The sequence below is a fragment of the Loa loa genome, assembly GCF_000183805.2.
Source record: "Loa loa unplaced genomic scaffold supercont3.308, whole genome shotgun sequence".
NCBI lineage: Eukaryota > Metazoa > Nematoda > Chromadorea > Rhabditida > Onchocercidae > Loa > Loa loa.
The window spans coordinates 27,271-48,709 of NW_018108488.1; the positions used below are offsets into that span (position 1 = coordinate 27,271).

General features: G+C 31.4%; 5 protein-coding genes across 5 annotated transcripts in view; 4 read left to right on the plus strand and 1 right to left on the minus strand.

Annotated features, from left to right (window-relative positions):
• The window catches only part of LOAG_18426 (hypothetical protein), a gene marked incomplete at both ends in the record, with an annotated part of 4,822 nt that extends 1,455 nt beyond the window's left edge, over nucleotides 1-3,367 (plus strand). The window contains 7 exons of the mRNA XM_020451085.1: nucleotides 771-916; nucleotides 1,197-1,294; nucleotides 1,447-1,659; nucleotides 1,957-2,130; nucleotides 2,417-2,524; nucleotides 2,765-3,007; nucleotides 3,164-3,367. Of these exons, the coding sequence (XP_020305162.1) occupies nucleotides 771-916; nucleotides 1,197-1,294; nucleotides 1,447-1,659; nucleotides 1,957-2,130; nucleotides 2,417-2,524; nucleotides 2,765-3,007; nucleotides 3,164-3,367 (1,186 nt within the window). The remainder of the gene's footprint in view (nucleotides 1-770; nucleotides 917-1,196; nucleotides 1,295-1,446; nucleotides 1,660-1,956; nucleotides 2,131-2,416; nucleotides 2,525-2,764; nucleotides 3,008-3,163) is intronic.
• A 179-nt stretch (nucleotides 3,368-3,546) lies between these two features.
• LOAG_05201 (hypothetical protein) lies at nucleotides 3,547-9,743 on the plus strand (the record flags this gene model as incomplete). Its single annotated transcript, XM_003140737.1, has 16 exons — nucleotides 3,547-3,669; nucleotides 4,251-4,361; nucleotides 4,437-4,542; nucleotides 4,660-4,826; nucleotides 5,051-5,224; nucleotides 5,387-5,485; nucleotides 6,097-6,245; nucleotides 6,503-6,589; nucleotides 6,793-6,952; nucleotides 7,204-7,403; nucleotides 7,855-7,990; nucleotides 8,196-8,348; nucleotides 8,568-8,771; nucleotides 8,867-9,004; nucleotides 9,355-9,429; nucleotides 9,636-9,743. 16 exons carry the CDS (start codon nucleotides 3,547-3,549, stop codon nucleotides 9,741-9,743), a joined length of 2,190 nt encoding a protein of 729 aa, XP_003140785.1.
• Nucleotides 9,744-9,999: 256 nt separating this feature from the next.
• Nucleotides 10,000-11,967, plus strand: LOAG_05204 (hypothetical protein; the record flags this gene model as incomplete). Its single annotated transcript, XM_003140738.1, has 4 exons — nucleotides 10,000-10,237; nucleotides 10,579-10,694; nucleotides 10,944-11,087; nucleotides 11,698-11,967. 4 exons carry the CDS (start codon nucleotides 10,000-10,002, stop codon nucleotides 11,965-11,967), a joined length of 768 nt encoding a protein of 255 aa, XP_003140786.1.
• A 907-nt stretch (nucleotides 11,968-12,874) lies between these two features.
• Nucleotides 12,875-13,096, minus strand: LOAG_05206 (hypothetical protein; the record flags this gene model as incomplete). The annotated part of the gene is made up of 1 exon (XM_003140739.2): nucleotides 12,875-13,096. One exon carries the CDS (start codon nucleotides 13,094-13,096, stop codon nucleotides 12,875-12,877), a length of 222 nt encoding a protein of 73 aa, XP_003140787.2.
• Nucleotides 13,097-19,274: 6,178 nt separating this feature from the next.
• The window catches only part of LOAG_18427 (hypothetical protein), a gene marked incomplete at its 3' end in the record, with an annotated part of 8,625 nt that continues 6,460 nt past the window's right edge, over nucleotides 19,275-21,439 (plus strand). The window contains exons 1-4 of the mRNA XM_020451086.1: nucleotides 19,275-19,465; nucleotides 19,624-19,693; nucleotides 19,851-19,962; nucleotides 20,925-21,073. Of these exons, the coding sequence (XP_020305163.1) occupies nucleotides 19,323-19,465; nucleotides 19,624-19,693; nucleotides 19,851-19,962; nucleotides 20,925-21,073 (474 nt within the window). The 5' untranslated portion in view covers nucleotides 19,275-19,322. The remainder of the gene's footprint in view (nucleotides 19,466-19,623; nucleotides 19,694-19,850; nucleotides 19,963-20,924; nucleotides 21,074-21,439) is intronic.

Here is a 21,439-nt window from a genome sequence, read left to right on the forward strand (position 1 = left end):
CCAAGATTTTCGAGTTGTCGAATAAATTTTGGAAATTGATATGGAAAGAATGAGCGAGTCGGTGCGATTCGTTTTTTGTAGAAGCTTATATCGTTGATCGAAAACCTATCAGTACTTGAATTTATTGTCTTCTTGGATAAATTTAAACTTCTGAATTCTGAAGCGGATGCAAAAACAATTATCAAAAATTATAGCCAATGTGGGTATACGATACGGAAACTGATCGAATAGTTCAACGTGAAATCTCTTATGTGCCGGGTTTGTACAAAATATTCGATGAAATATTGGTGAATGCTGCTGATAACAAGCAACGCGATCCAAAAATGAATCTTATTAAAGTTAATATTAACAAGTAAGTGGATTCAAATTTTCATCAATTCCATACTGACTGACAAAACGATTAGGATTACAAATATCTCTGAGGAAGTTATCACCACTTACTAAGGTCCACAGTAAGAAACAAACGGTAATAAACAATGTGTTTTGATAATAACTACGATTCGGGAGTTTTGATAATAACTATTGATAATTCTTACGGTAAAAATTGTTATTGTAGTGTTATACCGATCTTTTATTGTAAGATCAATGAGAAATAAATCCCAGTACGGCGGCTAATGCATTTCTCAGTGCTTTGAAAGAGGGCTTAGAGTATCACTTTCTGAATCCTAATCTTTAGATTGAGCTAAAAATTCAACAAGATAATTTGCTTAATTTATCCTCCCAAAGAGGTTAGTAATTGATGAAACAATGATTATTCCGGGAATTTCCAGAGAGGAAAACGAAATTAGCATATACAACAATGGCCGAGGTATTCCAGTTGTACTGCATAAAATCGAAAAATTGTACGTCCCCGAACTTATATTTGGTACCTTACTTACGTCATCAAATTATGATGACAGTGAACGAAAGGTGACAGGTACTTTTTTAATTTTTTTTCCCGATAACTGTAGTATTCATTTCGAAATGAAATACGTTAGGGTAATAAAATAGATCGGATTGCTAAACCAATCCATTTCACGTTTCAAGTTTTCATTTCAGAGAATGAAAACTTCTGTGATATTGGGTGGGGACATAAGAGAAAATTTTCTGCTTTCAGAAGCTTCTAGCAGTAAGTTTAGTGAAAAATCCAGTGTACAAAGAGTTAGATGCACATTATTGTCCATAATTAAAGACAACAGAGTAAAATTATGTTGTAGGTGGCCGAAATGGTTATGGCGCAAAACTTTGTAATATATTTAGCAAAGAATTCACATTAGAAACTTCTACCAATGAATACGAAAAAGCTTTCAAACAGGTCTTCATATTTTTTTGTTTAAAATTTTCATCATCTTTCAATTGACATTCTATATTTCAAATTGAATTCTGGGCCTTAATTTATGTTTCAAATTGAATTCTGTATGCTGAACTCCTGTTAGTTTTAGCGACCATATTTTACTTAAATTTTAGACATGGGTCAATAATATGTCAAAAGGTGAAGAACCAAAGATAACGACCAGCAAGAGAGAAGACTTTACACGTGTAACGTTCAAACCAGATTTGGCGAAATTTAAAATGACCAAATTGGATGATGATATTGTAGCACTAATGTGCCGCAGGGCTTATGATATTGCCGGTTCAACGCGTGGTGTAAAAGTCTTTCTTAACAACAAACAGATTCCTGTATGTTTCTGAAAATATTATATTTTCAGAAATATTATATTTTAATATTATATTTTTCCAGAAATACTACACATTATGTTCTTCGATTTATTTAGTGTTTATCCGATTGCTTTCACTAAATGAATAATTTGCCATACTCTCGTAAGTGATACTAATACAATGGCGCAGCTTAGCTACTTCGAAACCCTACTTTTTTCTGATTCATAGACGACCCATTAGTGTTATCGGTGGTATTTCAGAATTTCTTATGGTTTAAAAACACATTTTGTTTAAAAGACATTTTTTATTAAAATCTAGGTGCAAGGCTTCAAGCAATATGTAGAGCAATATGTAAAACACAATGTTGACAATAATGGTGAAGCGTATAAAGTGGTTTATGAATCAGTTAGCCCACGCTGGGAAGTGGCACTTACAATTTCGGATAAAGGCTTTCAGCAAGTGTCATTTGCCAACAGTATCGCCACCACAAAGGTTTTTCTTTTTTCTCCTAATATAGGTAGTGAGTTTCTCGAATTTTAAATTGACATATTTGGTAAAGGAGTTGATGTTTTCGTACGCAAAATGCTTGATAACATGATCTTACTTAAAAAAAAAAAAAAAAAGCGAGTAGCTGATCACTATTTGCATATTTGATCTATTTTAATCTATTTTAACCCATCTCTCACCCATGCATTCGATTTTTAACTTCTAAAAGTATTAAGTAGGTATTTTGGTAGAAGATAGAAAAAAGATAGACTGTTAAATTTTTTATTTCTAGGGAGGTCGACATGTTGATTATGTTGTGGATCAGATTGCGAGCAAATTAATTGATGTGATCAAAAAGAAAATTGGCAAAAGCGGCGGCATTAATGTAAAACCATTTCAGGTAATTTTAGTTTCCAGTGACTTTCACCACTAACTTTCATTTACCTAAGCAAATGAAAAAAAATCGTTTCTGTGCGAAAACCGGGAGTTAATGAATTATCTGGAAAAAATGAGTTTGTGACGATTAATTTTGATAGTTCCTTTCGGTAACTCCCTGTGCTATACGCAACCTCTATACTCAATACCGCTACACTCAGTGATCAGAGTGTTTTGGAATCGTATCGCTTAGTTTGTATTTCAGATCAAGAATCATATGTGGATATTTGTTAATGCACTTATCGAAAATCCAACATTTGATTCTCAAACAAAGGAAACAATGACGTTGCAGTCAAAAAGTTTTGGTTCAACATGTGAGCTTTCGGAAAAATTTATTCAAGCAGCATTAAAATGCGGGATTGTGGAAGCAATTATGGCATGGGTACGATTCAAACAGCAGGAAACATTAGATAAAAAGTGTTCGTCTAAAAAGACCAGCAAGTTAAAGGTATATTATTTCAAATGCAAGGGTAAAAGAGGTGTATTTAATTACTTAAGCATATTGCTGTGAAATTATGATTTAGTCCCTTTATACGATATCTTTCAACATTCAGTTCTATTTGCAATTTAAACTATCAAAACAAAATTAAATTAACTCATTTAGGGTGTACCAAAACTGGAAGATGCTAATGATGCTGGTACGAAGAATTCAGCACAATGTACGCTTATTCTTACAGAGGGTGATTCAGCCAAATCGTTGGCTGTTTCTGGTCTTGGAGTTGTTGGACGTGATAAGTACGGTGTGTTTCCTCTTCGTGGTAAAATGCTTAACGTTCGAGAAGGCAATCATAAACAGGTAATAGATTAAATTAGAGACAAATACATTACCAGAATTGCATGGGAGATGCATTGAAGTTTTATTTCTCAGTATGTAAGTTGTATGAGTAAATTGTGAGAGAATTTTATTTCTCAGTATGTGAGTTATGTGAGAAATAAAACTGAGATAAAGTATGTGAGTAAATTTCGAAAACACGTTTTTTCCTGATAATGGAAAATGCCGAAGTGAACGCCCTGCTGAAAATTATTGGTTTGCAATATCGTCTAAAATACGACAAGGATGAGGACATGAAAACTTTACGATATGGCAAAATTATGGTTATGGCGGACCAGGTTTGTTCTATGAAATTGTTGGATTTTCAAGAAAAGGAGTTTCATTGTCGAGAAAAATATTTTATTCAGATGAAATTTCATTTGCTATCAGATTCTTTGCTAAACCATGTACTAAGCCAATACAGATTTTGGAATATCGCTTCTAAAAAATAAATTAAAATCCTGCCAGACGGAAATCAGTTCGTACTTGTCCATATCGGTATACCAGGATACCACCATATAATGCACCATTCATATATTTTTGATTCATTATTAATAGATGATAGCGTAGTTTTATTGTTACGAAGTTTTTGTTAAAAAGCTAGGAAGTTAATAGTGCGTTTTATTGTGGTATCCTGAAATATCGATATGGACAAGTTATGCTAATTTAAGAATGTCCTTCGGGCCAAGGATTTTTTAGGAAGATTTGATGAACCGGATTACTAGTTTTTCCTTATCACTTTTGTCATTTTGACATCAACGTCCTTGTCATTTTTATCATTTTTATCATTTTGGCATCATCTTTATCATTTTTATCATTCTGACATCAACGTGCACTTATCAGCAAGCAGCTTGGTATTTAAATTGGTGTATTATTTCAGGATCAAGATGGATCGCATATCAAAGGACTGGTCATCAATTTCATACACTATAATTGGCCAGCATTGGTTAGACGGAATTTCGTTGAGGAATTCATTACTCCAATTGTCAAGGTCTTAGATTTTAGCTGTCACATTGATAGATGATGATATAAAATCTCACTGATTTATTGGAATTATTGATTACAGGCAACAAAAGGCAAGGAAGAAATTTCGTTTTTTTCGTTACCAGAATACAAAGAATGGCTTAACAATACAGAGAATTGGAAAACATATCGCATTAAATACTACAAAGGTACGTTAAGTACTAAAACAGAAAGATATTCAGATTTCGAAATTTTTGTGGGCCAACGCATATCCAGTACCACGAGCGGTACGACTTTCATTCTCTTATGGAACAAGCCTTTTACAGGTTTGGGCACTTCTACATCGAAGGAAGCGAAGGAATATTTTATGGATATGCGAAGGCATAGAATACAATTCAGATATAGTGGTGAAGAAGATGATCAGGCACTGGATATGGCTTTTAGCAAGAAAAAGATTGAGGAACGGAAAATATGGCTTACGAATTGGATGGCTGTATGTTGTATTTATTGCTTTTATTTAAAGGATGTTTGGAATGATAACTTATCTCACTATATCAATTGCCGCCAAATGAAAAACAGTTTGTGGAGCACCACTTACAGCATGCAGTTACTTTGCCGAGGCAATGAGAAACTGAGGTTCACAACAGCAGAAAGAGAATTTAGCAAAGAAACAGCAGTAATCCTCAAAATATAGTGACTCAACGTTTTAATGTTCAGGAACGAAGAAGTCGGCGAGAGGATGGTTTGACGGAAGAATATTTGTATGATAAGGACACTCATGTTGTTTCGTTCAAAGATTTCGTCAATAAGGAACTTGTTCTTTTTTCGAATTGCGACAATGAGAGGTCGATTCCAAGTTTGGTAGATGGTTTGAAGCCTGGACAGCGAAAGGTAATCAGCGGAATTAAATGATATGTTCACATTAAAGTAGTAATTCTTTAAATAGATCCCAGTTGGCTAATAGCTTAATACGAACATCAATTTATTTGGTTAACTGATTACTTATAGTTTTATTACATAGTTTCCACTAATCGAAATACTTATTTTTTAAAGGTTTTGTTTACATGCTTCAAAAGAGCTGATAAAAAAGAAGTGAAAGTAGCTCAGTTAGCTGGTGCTGTGGGTGAAATGTCTGCTTATCATCACGGCGAGGTTAGTTTTTTATGCCGAGTTTTGTGAAACTGGTAAACATTTTTTGGCTGAAATTAGGGTTCGAGGTTCGTGATCTTGGGTTGATGTACCTCATTTATTTTAAGATTTCAAAGAATTTTAAAATTGTATTAAAAATTTTCTGCAACACGGCATCGTATAATGGATATCCATCTCATTCGGGTGTGAAGGAAGCTATTATTATGATTCCGGGAGAAGGGGAAAACAATAGAAAAGTAAAGGAGGAAATAGCGCGATATAGTTTAAGTTATGCATTCTTTTCTGAGCAGTGCTTACCCTATTTGAACTTTTTGGTAATGCACTAAAATAAAACTGTCACAGATCTTATGCATTATATTTTAAGACTTTTGATAATTTTGCATTCCAAAATGTGGAATTTCATGGCTCTTGAAACGTCGAATTTAAACTGTTATAGTCGGAAGGAGAGATTCAATGTGTAGAGGTCACAACGTTGCTTCTTACAGATAGTATACTTAAATGACCAATTAGACCTTATGTGTAAAAGTTTTTTCTTCTCATTAAATGGAAGTTTTGTAGCGGAATCGTATACCTTATCAAAACATAGCATACCATAACAATTGGGGATATTGCAGGCATCGCTGATGTCAACAATTGTGAATTTAGCTCAAGATTTTGTGGGCTCAAACAATATCAACCTTTTGTTGCCAATCGGGCAGTTTGGTACGCGTTTGCAGGGTGGCAAAGATAGCGCCAGCCCACGTTATATTTTCACTCAACTCAAGTAAGCGAGCTATCAATTACTAACGTAAGAATCTCGTGAACATGTTTGGTTTTCATCTTTTTTAGTTCGACTTTTCTAATCAAAAAAAAAATAATTACCGTATGCTGCTTTATACCATGTGCTGCTTTTGCCGTATACTGTTTTATATTTCAATGATAAAAAAATAAAAATGAAAATTGTGCAAGTATTCGTACACGCATATAAGAATCATAAACATATAAGTACACATAACTTATAACTGTTCGAAATAATTCCAGTCCCGTAACCAAAGCATTATTCCCGTCGATTGATGAAAATGTTCTTCGTTTCTTATATGAAGAAAATCAGAAGATCGAACCAGAATGGTACGATTTCATTTAATTAATTCGTTTTAGTGTTTAATAACCGGATGATACAGTTTTAATCTTTTATGAAGTTATTGTAAGTTCACTCATAATTGCCGAATCAACTGTCAATGGAACTTGAAAATTTTTGCGGATTTTCGAACCTTGAGAGATTTCTTTGGATTCGGCGAGTTTTTTTTTCCCCAAGTAAAAACCTATTTGAGGTACTGCCCAGTTATTCCTACTGTATTAGTAAATGGTACAGAAGGTATTGGTACAGCTTGGTCTACAAAGGTGCCATGCTATAATCCCCGTGAAATAGTGGATAATATGCGCGCTTTGATCGATGGGAAAGAGCCAAAAACCTTTGGTAAGAAAAATTCAGTTAGTGAATAATTATGCATGACCATGATCATTGATGATCACCTATTTTTCTTCAATTACCATCGTACTATTCATATCATATCACATTCATAACTATTCATATCACACTGCTTATTCCTTTGACTTAATGTATTATTAAACTAATTTGCATGCATTCTAAGACGTAGTTCCTTATGAAATTTTTTTTTGTTTTAATGCAAAGAAAAAATGTCGACAAATTCCGTTCTTGTCAAATAATGCAATGTTTATAGATACCCTGGTACAAACATTTTCGTGGTACCATTGAACAACTTGATGATCAACGATTTATTTGTAATGGTGAAGTGGCAATTATTAACAATGAAACTATTGAAATAACTGAATTACCAATTCGTACCTGGACACAAACTTACAAAGAAGCAGTACTGGTCCCCATGATGGATGGGAATGACAAGCAACCGGCAGTAATAACGTATTATTAGTCTTTTTCTAAAAAAAATTATTTAATCTTCAAGTAAACTTTTGGTATTGGTGGAGCTTGATTGTAGATGAGGCAAGCTTCAGTTCATGCTGCAGTTTTAAGTAGCGATTGGATTGAAATAAATAAGTGAATATTTGCTAAAAAAAATTTTCTTTTTCCGAATTTTGATGTTCGGCCTTGTCGGTCATAAATTTTCGCGTTCGATAGAGAATACCCGTTCTGGAACACCCATGTTTTCTATTGTGCTTGAAATTTAAATAAAAAGTAAATGTTGACGGAGCATATGAGGCCGAAAATATCAATTCGGCACCACATTTTCTGATTGATCAACGGAAATGAAAGTAAACTAAGCCTATGTGTTTATAAACGTTAAAAATGTTTATTATTTGCTCTCTTACCTATAGTAAATAGAATTCATAAATAAAGATTATCGACATTTTAGGGATTTCAAAGAATACCATACTGATACAACTGTTAAATTTGTTGTCAAAATGAGTAGTGACAAATTGCGAGCATCCAAGGAAGAGGGTCTCCACAAAGTTTTCAAGTTGCAATCTGTCATTAACACTACTTCAATGGTGCGTTATTCCTTAACAAAAAATTTAAACCATAAGAAACTTCGCGAGCATGGATTCCAGTTTTTGATCTCGTTTTGACCAAACGTTAAAAAGTTGTAGAATAAGAGCAAACTCTATGTTCTTGTCATGTTCCAATATCATATGTTTTGTGTATATTTCATTTATATTTCATAAATTCACTGAACATCATAACCTTGTTTTCCAGGTGCTCTTCGATCCATTTGGATATTTACGACGGTTTGAAAATGTTACTGATATTTGTAAAGAGTTCTTTGAAATACGTAAGAAGAAATATATTGAACGTAAAAGTTTTCAAGAAGGCTTGTTACGAGCGCAGAGTGAACGACTCTCAAATCAGGTGACTTTTTTCCTAATCAAGTTATAGCGTTGTATTGGAATCTTTTTTACATAGCTTTTTAAAATGTATTATCAGGATTGCCTAACACATGTTATGATTGCCAAATAGTTCAGTGAAATCTGTTGAACGTTCCCTAAATTATTCGTAACCATTGAAGATTCATTTTTTATTCCATTCAGGTTGTTGGATTTATGAAATATGGTAAATTATAAAATTTAGGCCAGGTTTATTTTGGCTAAAATAAAAGGAGAAATACTGATTGAGAACAAGCGGAAGGCTACAATTGTCGAACAGCTGATAAAAATGAGTTTCAAGCCAGACCCCGTCAAGAAATGGAAAGAAGAAAGGAAGAAGCAAGAATTAATGATGTTGGGTGAGGTGGCACAAGATGAAGATGAGGAGGAACAAGAAGAAAACGAAGAGGTTAATTTGGTTCTGAAATCAAGTTTATAACTTATTGATTAAGGAATTAATTTTGTGTTTTGACTCAAAATTCTATAGATAACTCTTTTTCGCAGGATACACACCAAAGTAAGGAATTGGCTGCTAAATTAAGTGATTACGATTATTTGGTGGGTATGGCAATCCTGAAGCTTTCTGAAGAGGAAAAGGATAAACTGCTGAAGGAAAGTGAGACAAAATTGAGTGAACTGAAGGTATGTTCTTCAAACATCCTATTATTATTTATTTTTTTCGTTCCATTGTTCTTTAAACATCCTATTATTATTTATTTTTTTTCGTTCCCTTTTTGGTGGTAGCAGTCCTTCTTCACTGAATACTTGATTTGTTTCTACAAGTTATTTCCCAAGGTATTAAGATAAATAATAAGAAGCCATCTAAATTTTTTATTGAGCTGCATGTGTATAAGGAAAGAAAGTTTTATCATGGATAAAATTTGCTCTTTTTTTTTGAACAGGGGAGATCAATTTCTCAAAGCTCAGTTGTTAAAGATGGTCTTGCTCAGAAAAACTGTGTTAAAAAATGTTTAAAAATCATTTATTTTCAGTTATTGGAAGAAATGACATGGGCAGATTTGTGGAACAATGATTTGAATTGTTTCCTTACCGAGCTCGAGAAACAGGTATCCCATATGTGTGTTCGTCTTCAGTACCTTTCTCGGCAAGCAAAATTTTTAACAGATCTAATGTCCATAATTATTATATGGCACCTGGAAGTGGTTTAAATTCATCCGTTGTTTAAGATGTTAATGCTATTTGAAATTTCTTGGATTCTTTTCAAAAAAAGGGAAACAAAAATCTTGCTAGTATCGATTACTTTTTGTTTAAGGAAGCAAAAGAACAAGCTGATCTTGACATACAGATTAAGAATGCAGCAAAAAATTACACTCTGATGCTGGCGGCGTTAGTCGAAAAAAGTCCCTATTGGTCTAGTTAGGGTAAGTTACTTTATTTTCTACATTTCATTATTTCTATTACTTCTCACTTCGATGTTTTGGAAATCAAAATTCAGAAATTTAGAAAAAAAACCTCTAGGCTTAATTGAACTTTGCCGAAAAAAGACTTCTTTTATTTGTTTAATAGCACTTCACTCCTTTTTTTGTATTTAAGGGACTAAGAATTGTAATTCTTTTTGTATGTACTTCTGCCGGAGTTTTGGTTGTATCTGATTTTGTCTATTTTACCTAACAAATATGCAGGAAGTGTTACCAGATCCATTTGCTGAGCGAGTGATACCAAAAATTGATGCAATGAAAGAAAAATATGAGCAAAAGAAAGCTTGTGAAGGTCGTGGTCGAAGACGCAAACTACCTGCGGTGAAAGAATCAAAACGAGAAGGAGCTGATATGCGCAAATTTTTCAGTCAAGACGGAAATGGTGAACAAGAAAGTCAATCAGAGATGAAAGTGAAGCAAAGAAAGACAAGCAAAGGTGAATTAAATTTTCTTGTTTCCATTTTATTATTTAAAAACAACGCTCTCACATTTATGCCATACAATCTGTATAAATATTAACAAACGTAAAATAAAAAATTAACGGTGGTTTAAATGGAGGCAACTCTTGCTAAAATTTTTTCTGGCACTCCATAGCTTTGTCTAACGTGTAGCTTGCTCATTAGTTAAAGTACTACACTGAACAAAATTATCAGACGGTTGGGTACTGATAGAATATTCTGGAGGAAAGGTTGGATCAAATAAGAGTTTTGTGACATCCAATAATGCATTTCAACATGCTTTCAAGTTACCAAAGTAGCTATTACTTTCCATTTGAAGATGATCAATCGGACGAAAATGATATCGTTGAAGAATTGTCCGTTCATGAGAGCAGTAATGATAGTGTTGTTGCTTTGCCATCTTACGAGAAGAAAGACACCAACAAGAAAAATGATGTAAGTTGCTGTTCTGTTTCAAAATCCTAAGATCGAGCAATTTATTGTAAGAAAGTTAAGTAATTTTCCACTTTCTTGTCGTTATAATTCTTTATTTGAGATAATAATTAAACGGTATTTGCAATATTTGTATTATTTTTCACCTTACAAAGCGAACTTTATAGAGTGGGACTTTATCTCACTAAATTTTTAAAATGAGACGAATTATCCCATATTTTTCAAAAGTAATGGCATATGCAGCATTTTTAGATTAAAAAGGTAAGAAGCGTTCAGCGAAGTGTAGCTGCAGAAGGTAAAAAAACTACCAAAAAGGAAGCTAAGCGGGAAAGGGTTGAGAAGGCGAAGAATAAGCAGAGTTCTCCAGTGATGCGTATGGAGGATTTTTTTGAACCTGTATGTATTCGATTTTTTTTCACACAATGAACTTAAAAATTTAATTTATTTCAGGAATGATAGGTCGAGGAGATTTAAATATCTAACAGTTTGGTTTATGACAGAAAAAAAATTCTAATTTGTATGCTAAAATAGCGGAGTAGTTCTAAGCAAACATGATTTTGAGCTTCATTCAGCAAGTATCATAAATAGCTGGAAGATCAGATATTTGCTATGAATTCGTGGCTAATAATTGGCTAATAATTTCGTGGCTAATAAATAATAATTGTGCAAACATAATCAAATAAGATGGTCAGCTTTGTGAAATCTTTTGTTCATGTATGATCATATCTGACGGACAAAAATGACTAATAAATTCACGGTAAACATATTGCAAAAAAAAAAAGAACGGTAAACATAATGGATGCGAATAACTGAATAGTTCTAGTAAGTTTGATAACTGCCATGATAATTGAAGGTCGAGAGAATGCATGTCTGTTTGCTTATTTACTGTACTTCATGCTTGCATGGGTTTAAATTGCTATATAGGGAAGGAAATTTTGCAGTGTTAAATTGGTAATTTTAGTAAATTTAGTACTTAACGCTTCCTAAAATCTAGTCATTTTTATAGAAAGTTGGAAAACAGGACCGGCAACAAGAGTGTTTGAATGAATCAGATCTGGAAACTCCAGATGAAGCAGGACCATCAGGACGAAAAGAACTTCCGTTACGCCGAAGAGCTCGCATAAATTATAATGTTGATAAAGACGGTGATGATGATGACAGTGAGGAAGGAAAGACGGAGGATGTCTCACCTGTGGTTCCGAAGAAAAAACGTACCAGGAAAGTGATTGAAAGTGATAGTGATGAGGATTATGAAATGCAGCTTAATAGCGATTAATTGATAAGGACGTTTTTGTCAGAATAGGATGATGTACTTTACATGCCGACTGAAAAATATTGCGATCAGTGTTAATGAGCTCTGATAATTTCCTTTTACTACCAAAATATTACATGTTCCATTAAATACCGCGTGCAAGAAATTCTATATTTTATGGTAGTGTATGTTAAATTCTTTTTAATTCTTTTTGCATTTTCATGGTATTTCATCAATCCTTTACATGAAACTTTTATTATAAGACAACAGTTTTTGAAGCAAAAGTCTGCACCCATTGGTTCTTTTTTTTTCTGTTGTTAGATTTTGTTTTAATGTAATTCTCGTAATCTCACTACCACTCATCATCTACGTTACATACCTTTTGAAGTGTTTTTTTGAGTACTGTGCAATGAAGTTCTATCCTTGTTTTAAAAGCAAGTAATTTTGGAATTCTCTATATTTCGTTTTCTACAACACTTAAATTCGGGATGTTAATGAAAGCTTATTATAAACGTAGTGTTGGAATTTTGAAGGATGAAGGAACTGCACAAATTCCAAAGTTTCGAAGGGTCAAATTTGAGTCATATTTGTTATTTGCGTATGGTTATTGTTTTTCTTAAACATCCTTCTATATGATGGAATTCACCGGATCCTTAACAGATTCGAAATGCTTATTTTGATATCTTATTTTGCGACTAGTATTCAGATACATCCTATTCTGAATATAATAAAATTCTGTGAAATCATGTATTCAGCTCCGGATTTATGCGAAATACTTCTTAAACTTTCAGATTTTAGATTGGAAAGAGTAGGTTAAGTTGGTTTGTGCACCTCTTTCGATGACAGCTATGTAGTTATGTCAGTCTTGGAAATCCTCCGAAATTTATTTCTTTATAATTTTGGTACGGAATCGCTTAAAAACTATTCCGGGTCAACTAGAAAGATAAACGAATTCGTTGGCGGATATGAGTTGCACAGTGACCCATGGTGCAAGCGGGTTATAGTTAGAGCAATATAGACCAGGTTTGATGGTTATAGCTGGTGCAGTACCAGACCAGGTTTTTGCGTGAGTTTGGGACGTCGTTGTGATAGTAGTAATAGCGAGAGTTTCGGTGTATTCTTTTTTAATTTTACACCATATTAACCCGTTCATGTTATATAGCACTGAATGACTATAGAGAAGTTATTGGTAGCATACCTCCATCAAAATTCACGGTAAAATGTAAAATCGATAGAAAAAAAGATGACGCTGAATGAATTTGATTGCTGCACGTGTCGAATAGTTCATTTTTTTGATGGATTTCGCATCTTCTTCGCATATATTATTAAAAAATCGTCAGTTGACTATATCTGCATGAGGAAAGAATCGGGTCATTCTCGATAGTTTCGAAATCTTTCCCCTGAATTTTTAATTTCTTCGCAAAAATAGAGATTAAAAATAAATGATGGAGTGTTACGAAACTGACAGACTTTATTACCAAATTGTGATGACGTGCTAAACACTGCAGTATTCCTCAGATTAAGTTCGCGACTCTTCCTCTTTGGTCCACTGTTAATTTATGTGCAATATCTACTAGTCTAATTCATTCATTCTGGAAACTGATCAATTTGCTCTGCTTTGCTTCATCTGTCATAAGCTTGTGGAATCATAAGCTTATGGACCATCAGTGGATTTTGCTTTTTGTTCTCGATAACATCAGGTAAAGTAACATACTTCATGTGTAGTGGCATGCCTTTCACTGCATTATTTTTTTTTCTCACCAGGACGAAGCGTCATTTGTTATCTTCACATGATGACATATCACTTGTTTCATTGATTCTGATAGAATGGTATCGCAAAGAACACGTCAAATGCAAGTGAAAATTTTGTTCTTTTTTATTTCTTAGTCACCTAGATTTTTGTTTTCTTTTGCCATAAATGGAATTCAAAATGGAGAAAATGTAGAGGGTAATAGATTCGATTAAACCAATTCCGATAAATACCTGATGTTCTGTGGAAGAGATCTAATAAATACGATATTTTGATCGCATTTCATATCTCCAGGAAAATTCAGATTATATAAATGCTTTCTAGGATGGAACAAATATCTCGTCCAGAAGTTCTGCCGATAACTTATTCTTGTATAATAAGTTATAATGTATTCAATTGTCTTCAATATTAAGATTCTCGGATAGAACGTTGACTTCCTGAGTAGACTTCATTAATCTTAAGCAGAAATTTGGTTCGATGTTTAGTCGTAGTTAATCCGAAATGTTTAGCTCATATTTTAGAATCCAAATGGCCAGATATATTGTTGGGCATTCAGCATTCAGTGTATATAATTACCGAGTGATATCCAAGTACCAAAACCCAACACCCAAGTAAATCACTATCATCCTTATGCCCAAGTATTGAGCTTACCACAACCCAAAATCTATATGAAACAATATAGATTAGATCAATCTCTTCTTGACCAGGAATCATTTTGCCTTTTATTTGTAACAAGGATCGCAAGGTTCAAAAATAATTTCTTTAATTTGAAGTGAAATTAATCAGGACTTATTAATTTTTACCAAACATTGACAGGGATAACCACCGCCTGTTTTCTACTCATTGCATCGCAGCCCTCGCGGACAACCGGTTGGGAACCACTGGTGTATATAAATGGAGTAAGTAGGTAATGAGCAAACATCAGAAAATGTGAATGTTTGAAAGTATTTTAGATTTCTATTACCACGCAGTAAAGTGGAGTAGTTTGCAGTAAGTGGAGTTATCGCCAAGGAAATAACCTTACTTATCTTACATAGTTTATAAATATTTTGGTTTTTTAATGGAATACATTTTGTTCCAGTGATGAGGAAAATGTCTATTGGATTAGAACCAAGCTAATTCAGGACTATCGTGATAAGGTGTTTGTTTGGATTTCAGCAATGTTTTTTCTTTTCTTTTCTTTTTCTTAGATATTCAAGATTTCAAGAAAATATAACTCTGATTTAAAATGAACGTATCTTACAGTTGCTAAGTTTGTGACTACTTTCGTGGTATATTTTAATTAGACTTAACTGACCTTCACTATGCTGTAAATGTGACTGGTAAGAATAATTTTCATAAGAATAATTTCTTCTAATTTCGAAATCAATTTTTTTCCCGTTCACGAGTATATGGATTGAGATTAACCATCGTTCCTTGAATAGTGCCACCCGAGCTATGTCAGATACATATGCGAAGTGATGTGCTAATTTAACATCAGCAGTTAGCCTTGACAATACTAAATCAGGATTAACAACCATTGATGACGCTTGTAGCTGAAATAGTGTTTTTGCTGATTGCTATTTAACTATTCAGTGAATTATATACCATTCCGGAGAGTAAAAGATGTTAGGCACTTTTGAGCAGGATGTATTTTTGTTAGTTAGACTTAGAGAAACGTATGTCTTTTTTTGTTGTTATGAACAAATGTGCTTGTTGAGTAGTTAAGATTAGGCAATTTGAACCACATGTAGCAATGGAGATTTGAAAATTCGGGATCAGTTTCAGCTGATAATAAAATGCTGCCCAAAAAAAGAAAAAAAATCAAAATAGTACTTAATAGAAATGCAAAACTATATAGGTTCTGATCAAAAAATCCAAAAAATATGCTGAAAATAAAATGAATTTCTGAAAATGCCCTTAAAGTACTTTGTTTTATTTTTTCCCTTTTGATTTGTCACTTGCAGCAAGAATTTTACTTTGATCTGTTCATTTGTTTAAAACATTCATCGAAAATTACGGCATAAGTTCTTTTTGTGTTACAGTAATGCCAGAGGCTTTATCTGAACCGTTAGGACTATTTATCAAAGACCAATTTATCATGCTGCATAGTACAGTAGCCATTGATAAGTTTGATGAAACATAAATTTGCTAACTCTTCTTATATGCCTAATCATTATTCATACTATTCTTAATGAAAGAATACATAGACTAGTTATTGTACTAGTATAAAAATATTCTTTTTTCTTTTTTTTAAAAAAGGAAAAAAAAAATCTTTCGAAGCTTTTAATTTTACTGATCCTGAAAATAAATTGCTTTACAAAATGTTTTCTTAACTTTATACCGTCGTTTCCGCAATATATCATTGGATTATTAATAAACATAGGTGTAATTATATGTTAACAGTACATATATATTATCCTTTCTGATGAGTTGTCTTTTATTCCAAAAAAAAAAATGGATAAATCATTCAACTGATGGTAAAAAAAAAATGAAAAGTGTAAACAAAATATCCATATGTTCCCGAAAAATTTCTCCTGAAAATGTTATTATTCCCAGAAAATGGATTTTTATTGTTTAAAGAAGTCATAGTATTTGTTTTTAATCAATTTATGTGAATATATGTAGAACTTAATAGAACGATAGATTTTCTGTTATCTTCATACTTCATACTTCAATCACTGATAGTTTTTTTTCCCGGTATTTACATCTTACGGTTATTAGTTTAGGCGGTCAGATTTTTTGAATTATGAATTTACATAATTTCGCTGAATTATTGTATCAGCTTTTCTATAATTGCAATAGCTATTAAATTAGATAGAAGGTATTTCTCAAATGATATCATCTCATCTCTTTTATACTAACTAAGGAAACATTTAAACTTCAAAAAGCATGTATCGGTCATTGATTTTAATCTAATTATTTCACAACATTAATAGATCATCCAATTCAATTTTAATCGTATAATAATAAATAAATAAATAAATAAAAAATATTTTCAGCGTGTTCGAATGGAATAGTTCCAATTTCTTTTTCATTTAACGCAGTGTTACTCAACTTTTTCTTGGCTAGTGGCCACTTTGATATTTTTAATTTGTAGGAATGAACTATTAGGTTCAAAAATAACAAATCCTCTTAATTTGATAATATACTTTAATCAAAAATTTTAACATGTTGATAAACCTGGAACAATATTGTAATATAAAAAGAAAAAAAGGAACATAGTTTTTAATAGCCCTGGCAGTCCAAATTTTAGTACTTATGAACCATCGGTTGGGAAACATCAATTTAATACGTGAATGAATGACTGGTTGTACGGATTAAAACAATTGCAGTATCAAAACAAAAAATGGATCATTTTGTTGGAAAAAATATCAAGTAATGTCAGGCTGCAGAAATACTTATATTTTATCGCAGATAAGTGAGGGATGTATGAGGGAAGAATTAATACAAATTTATGATGACAACAAGACATTTTTCTTTTTTATTTATTCTTATTTGGGGAATTTTGTGATAATAAATGTACAAAAAAGAAGGAAAAAGGAAAAATTCATCAATGAAAAGGAAAAAAGAATTCTCTTCCAATCCTATTCAATCTAATATTTTCGTAGAAAATTGCATGGAGAAACCGATATAGTTAACTTTATCATCCTCTTCATTGATAAGATAAGAAGGGTTGTTGTTTTGATAATAATCATAACTAATCATGAAATAATTTTTTCTTCTTGTTCAACACTGTCATATAACGAGGACATGAATTAAATTCTTAATTAATTATCGTGGATAGATTAGACAGAGAGATAGATGGATATAACTTTTATGTTCTACACGATTATTTGGTGATGATGATAAAAGATGTGAAAATGATCAGCATAATACAGTAAAATGAAATTATAAAGGAATGATTTTTATGGAAATGATACAAAACTGTAATTTGCAGATAAAAAAATGAAAAGTAGTAATTTAAATTGATATGTTTACTTTTCCTTCCAAGAGGTTTTGTTATTTTTATGCATTATAAGAAAGTATAAATAAAGCATTAATGACTTTCTTGAATAATGAGAGATTACAGATATTCAGAGAGATTGATTTATTTTTTAGTTTTTTATTTTCTACTTATTCAATTTTATTTGTTCATTTTATTTTTTCGTTTTTTTATCTTTCTTTTTGTCGAATTTTTAGCAGGTGTATAAATGAATTTTCAACAGCAAAATAAGAAGTAGCAGATAACGGGGATGAACAAAAGATGATCTCGAAGATTTTGGAGTAAAAAAAAGCTGGGGTTCAAGTGAGGAGAAAAAAGTGAAGGTTTGATTTCGAACCGATTATAATGTATATATAACTGACAAGTTTTGAAAAATGTATAGCTTGCTTATTGGAAATTGATATTGATAATTTGACTTTTGTAAATGGTAGATAATAATTCTGATTATAGATAATAATTCTGATTACTGATTAGAATATATAAGCGCGAAATTCTTGGAGGAAATATAAGTTGCTATATTAAAGTATAGCTGGGAATAACTTGATGATACCGAACTTGCTATATTAAAGTATAGCTAGGTAAAAAGTGTTCTTCTTTCGTAAATTTTAATGCTATATTAAAGAAATTTAAAATGATTCACTTTGCAATTAAGCTCAATTATTTTGAAAAATTATGATTAAAATTAAATTTGAAAAAAAATGAAATCAGGTGATTAATTTATGTAATAAATATATCTAGGGCATAGTGATGCATTATTACTAACAGGAATGCGGGAATGCAATAATAGTAATCAATAACGAAATAATTCATAATAAAAGAATAAAAAATTGCAGCAACAGCAATTACTAAATAGTAATGAAATTATGGTTACCTATGATAAAACTTCTAGCCTATTACCGGATGACGATTATTATTTCGATATTTTGTTTTATAAATTAGTCGAATATTAATAACTTAATGACAAGAAGAAAAAGTGAAAACATTAATTGATTAATTAAATTTGTGGATGTTGAAGAAATCCATTACGTATGGTACATACATAATTAATATGTGTGAAATATTTTTATGAATATTTAGACATATGATGGAAAGGAAATGTTTTTGATTTATTTATAACAACCAGTTGTTTGACATAGTTAATAAAGTGAAATAATCAATAGATGTGGTATTAGCTGTAATGATTTTCAATTGCTATTTATGTTATAGGAAATTTCTACAAATTTAAACGTGAAATTAAAATTTCTGTCCAACTACAACGAATTTTTTTTTTCAAATTAGTCGATTATTATTTAATCAATAATTAATGCAATTATTATCAACTAATTCATAGTTAAAAGATCTACAAAACGCGATTATTATCAATTAATTTATAGTTAAAAGATCTACAAAAAATAGTTGTAACTTTAGAATATTTGATAGGCAATATTGCAGAAGATTTTAATGATTTCTTAAATGTACGTTATCACTATTGCAATGTGAATTTCTCTGTTAGTTAATATTTTTTGTTTTTTTTTTCTCGTGGATTAATTGATTTATTTTTTATTCTTGAAATTAATCTGTTTTAACGTCGTAATGCGAAACATAGTTTTTTTCTTTTTTTTATGATTTTTAACAAAATTTTAGTTCTAATTAGACAGCATATAGTGCGAAAAGTTTGTGATCATAATGAGGATTCTTGAATCGTCGGATGATGAGCCAGATTTGGGGTTAGAATTACAAATATCCGAAACAAGTTCATCAGTAACGGATGAAGAATCAACTCTTCCGGATGGGATATTTATTGTTCAAGAGATTATTGATCACAAATGGTAAATAATATACGCCTATTTCAAAAATAAAATTTGCACCATTTCTTTTTTGATCATTGATGATTTTTGTATTCCAAAAGTATAGCGAAAAAGTTGTGGTTCTTAAAAGCATTATTAATTAATCAATATTATTGTATTATTATTATAATTAATTTTAGTTATGGTGAGTTACGACGTCGAAAATTGATCGATCGACGAAATGTTTCTCAGAACACTCCATTTTTCCGTGTATCATTTCATCCGATATTTTGTTCCGTCTGCGCAATTTTCTTAATCCGGATATCCTTTTTCTGCATCCGTGATGATTTTTCCATTGTCAATTGTTTGTTGATATGTTAAATGGCGTTCGATACACTAGTCGAAAAAAGTATTAATGCATTTTCAGGTTCACTGGAAGGGTTTTCCTGGTCAAGATACTTGGGAACCATCGCAATCCATTCAACATGTTGATGTTTTCAAAGAATATGCGCGAGAGCATAATCTCATTCATTTGATTCGTAAGTTTTAAATGGATGTATTCATTAATTGATGGCAACATTCCGAATTATTGGTAATTTTATCAATTTGTATCTTAATTATTAGTCGACTAGTCGATACTTTTTCCACACTCTTATTAAATTTAGAATTCACACTTCAATTATCGACGAGTTACAAAAAGTAACGAAAAAAAAATTAGATTAAAGGAAAAATTAAAAAAAAATCAAAAGAATCAAAAAAATTTAAGCTACAACAGATTGCTTTATATTGAATAAATATCAGCAACATTTCAAGTCATGCATAATTTTATCAAATTTCATCAAATTTAATTTTAACTTTTATCATAAAGCTCAAAAAATTTACCCAACGCACCTATTTTAAACTATTAATAGTGTAGTTTCATAATAGCTAATTTCTACAGTGTCAAACAAGCTAACAATATTGTCACCTATTTGAGCTTTGTGATTTAAACTTTCCATATTTCAACTTTCCTCTAGTTTCGTTTCATCCTTTGGAATAATAATACTAAAAAATTCTTTCTTATCCATTTTATATATCTACCATATTTGTAAAATTACTATATTATGTCATAGTAATATCTGATCCATTTCTTTAATTAACATATGAAATTAACATGAGTGGCTTCAAAAATTTCGCAAAAATAATTTTTTATAAGGCTCGTGCAAAAAAATATTCTTGCTGTTCCTACAAAGATGGGTGAAGAAAGGACATTACAGTTTATGATTGCTCAAATTTTGATAAATTGTTATAAAGCTAATAAAGATTAAAGAGTGATTAGAACAAACAATATAATTTCGTTTATTTTTGTCTTTTTAAATTTCATTTGATGGATATAATTAAATGTTTCGAGCAGTTTTCTTCGTTTTTTTTTGTTTTTTTTTTTTTTGTCTTTTTTTTCTGTTTTTTTTGTTTTTCTTATCTTTTCCACTTCTTATATTTTTATTTATTTTTTCCAATTTAGCACCTAGCAGCGATAGCAGTGAAACAGAATCCGTAAATATTGATGAAAGAAGAATGGAAGAAGTGGATGAAGGAATGGATTCTGTGACTGATAATGAAAAGTGTCCAAGAGAAAAATCAAAGATTCTGACTGATTCAGAAGTCGAAGAGGTACTTAGGTGTTGTAATGAATCTTTTTTTTTCTTCATATCAATTATTTAATATTTTATTTTATGTCTACATTTGTGTCTTTGCTTTCTCTTCGAATATTTTTGGCAGTTTGTCGTATCTTGGGAAAGAAATCACGGTTTTTAAGCCTAAATGAAATTATTTCTTAAAATTTTTATTATTTTCGCTTTCTTTACTATCATCCATATAGTTTTATTTAATACTTGGCTTCTTTTTTTCAATATGTTAAAGTGCTAAAGTTTGAGATGAATTAAGTAAGAAACAAGGAAAATAAGGAGATAGTTTATTAAAAAGTGCGAAAATAATTGTGATAGATTAATGAATAAGCTTCTTAAGTCTTCTCCTTCT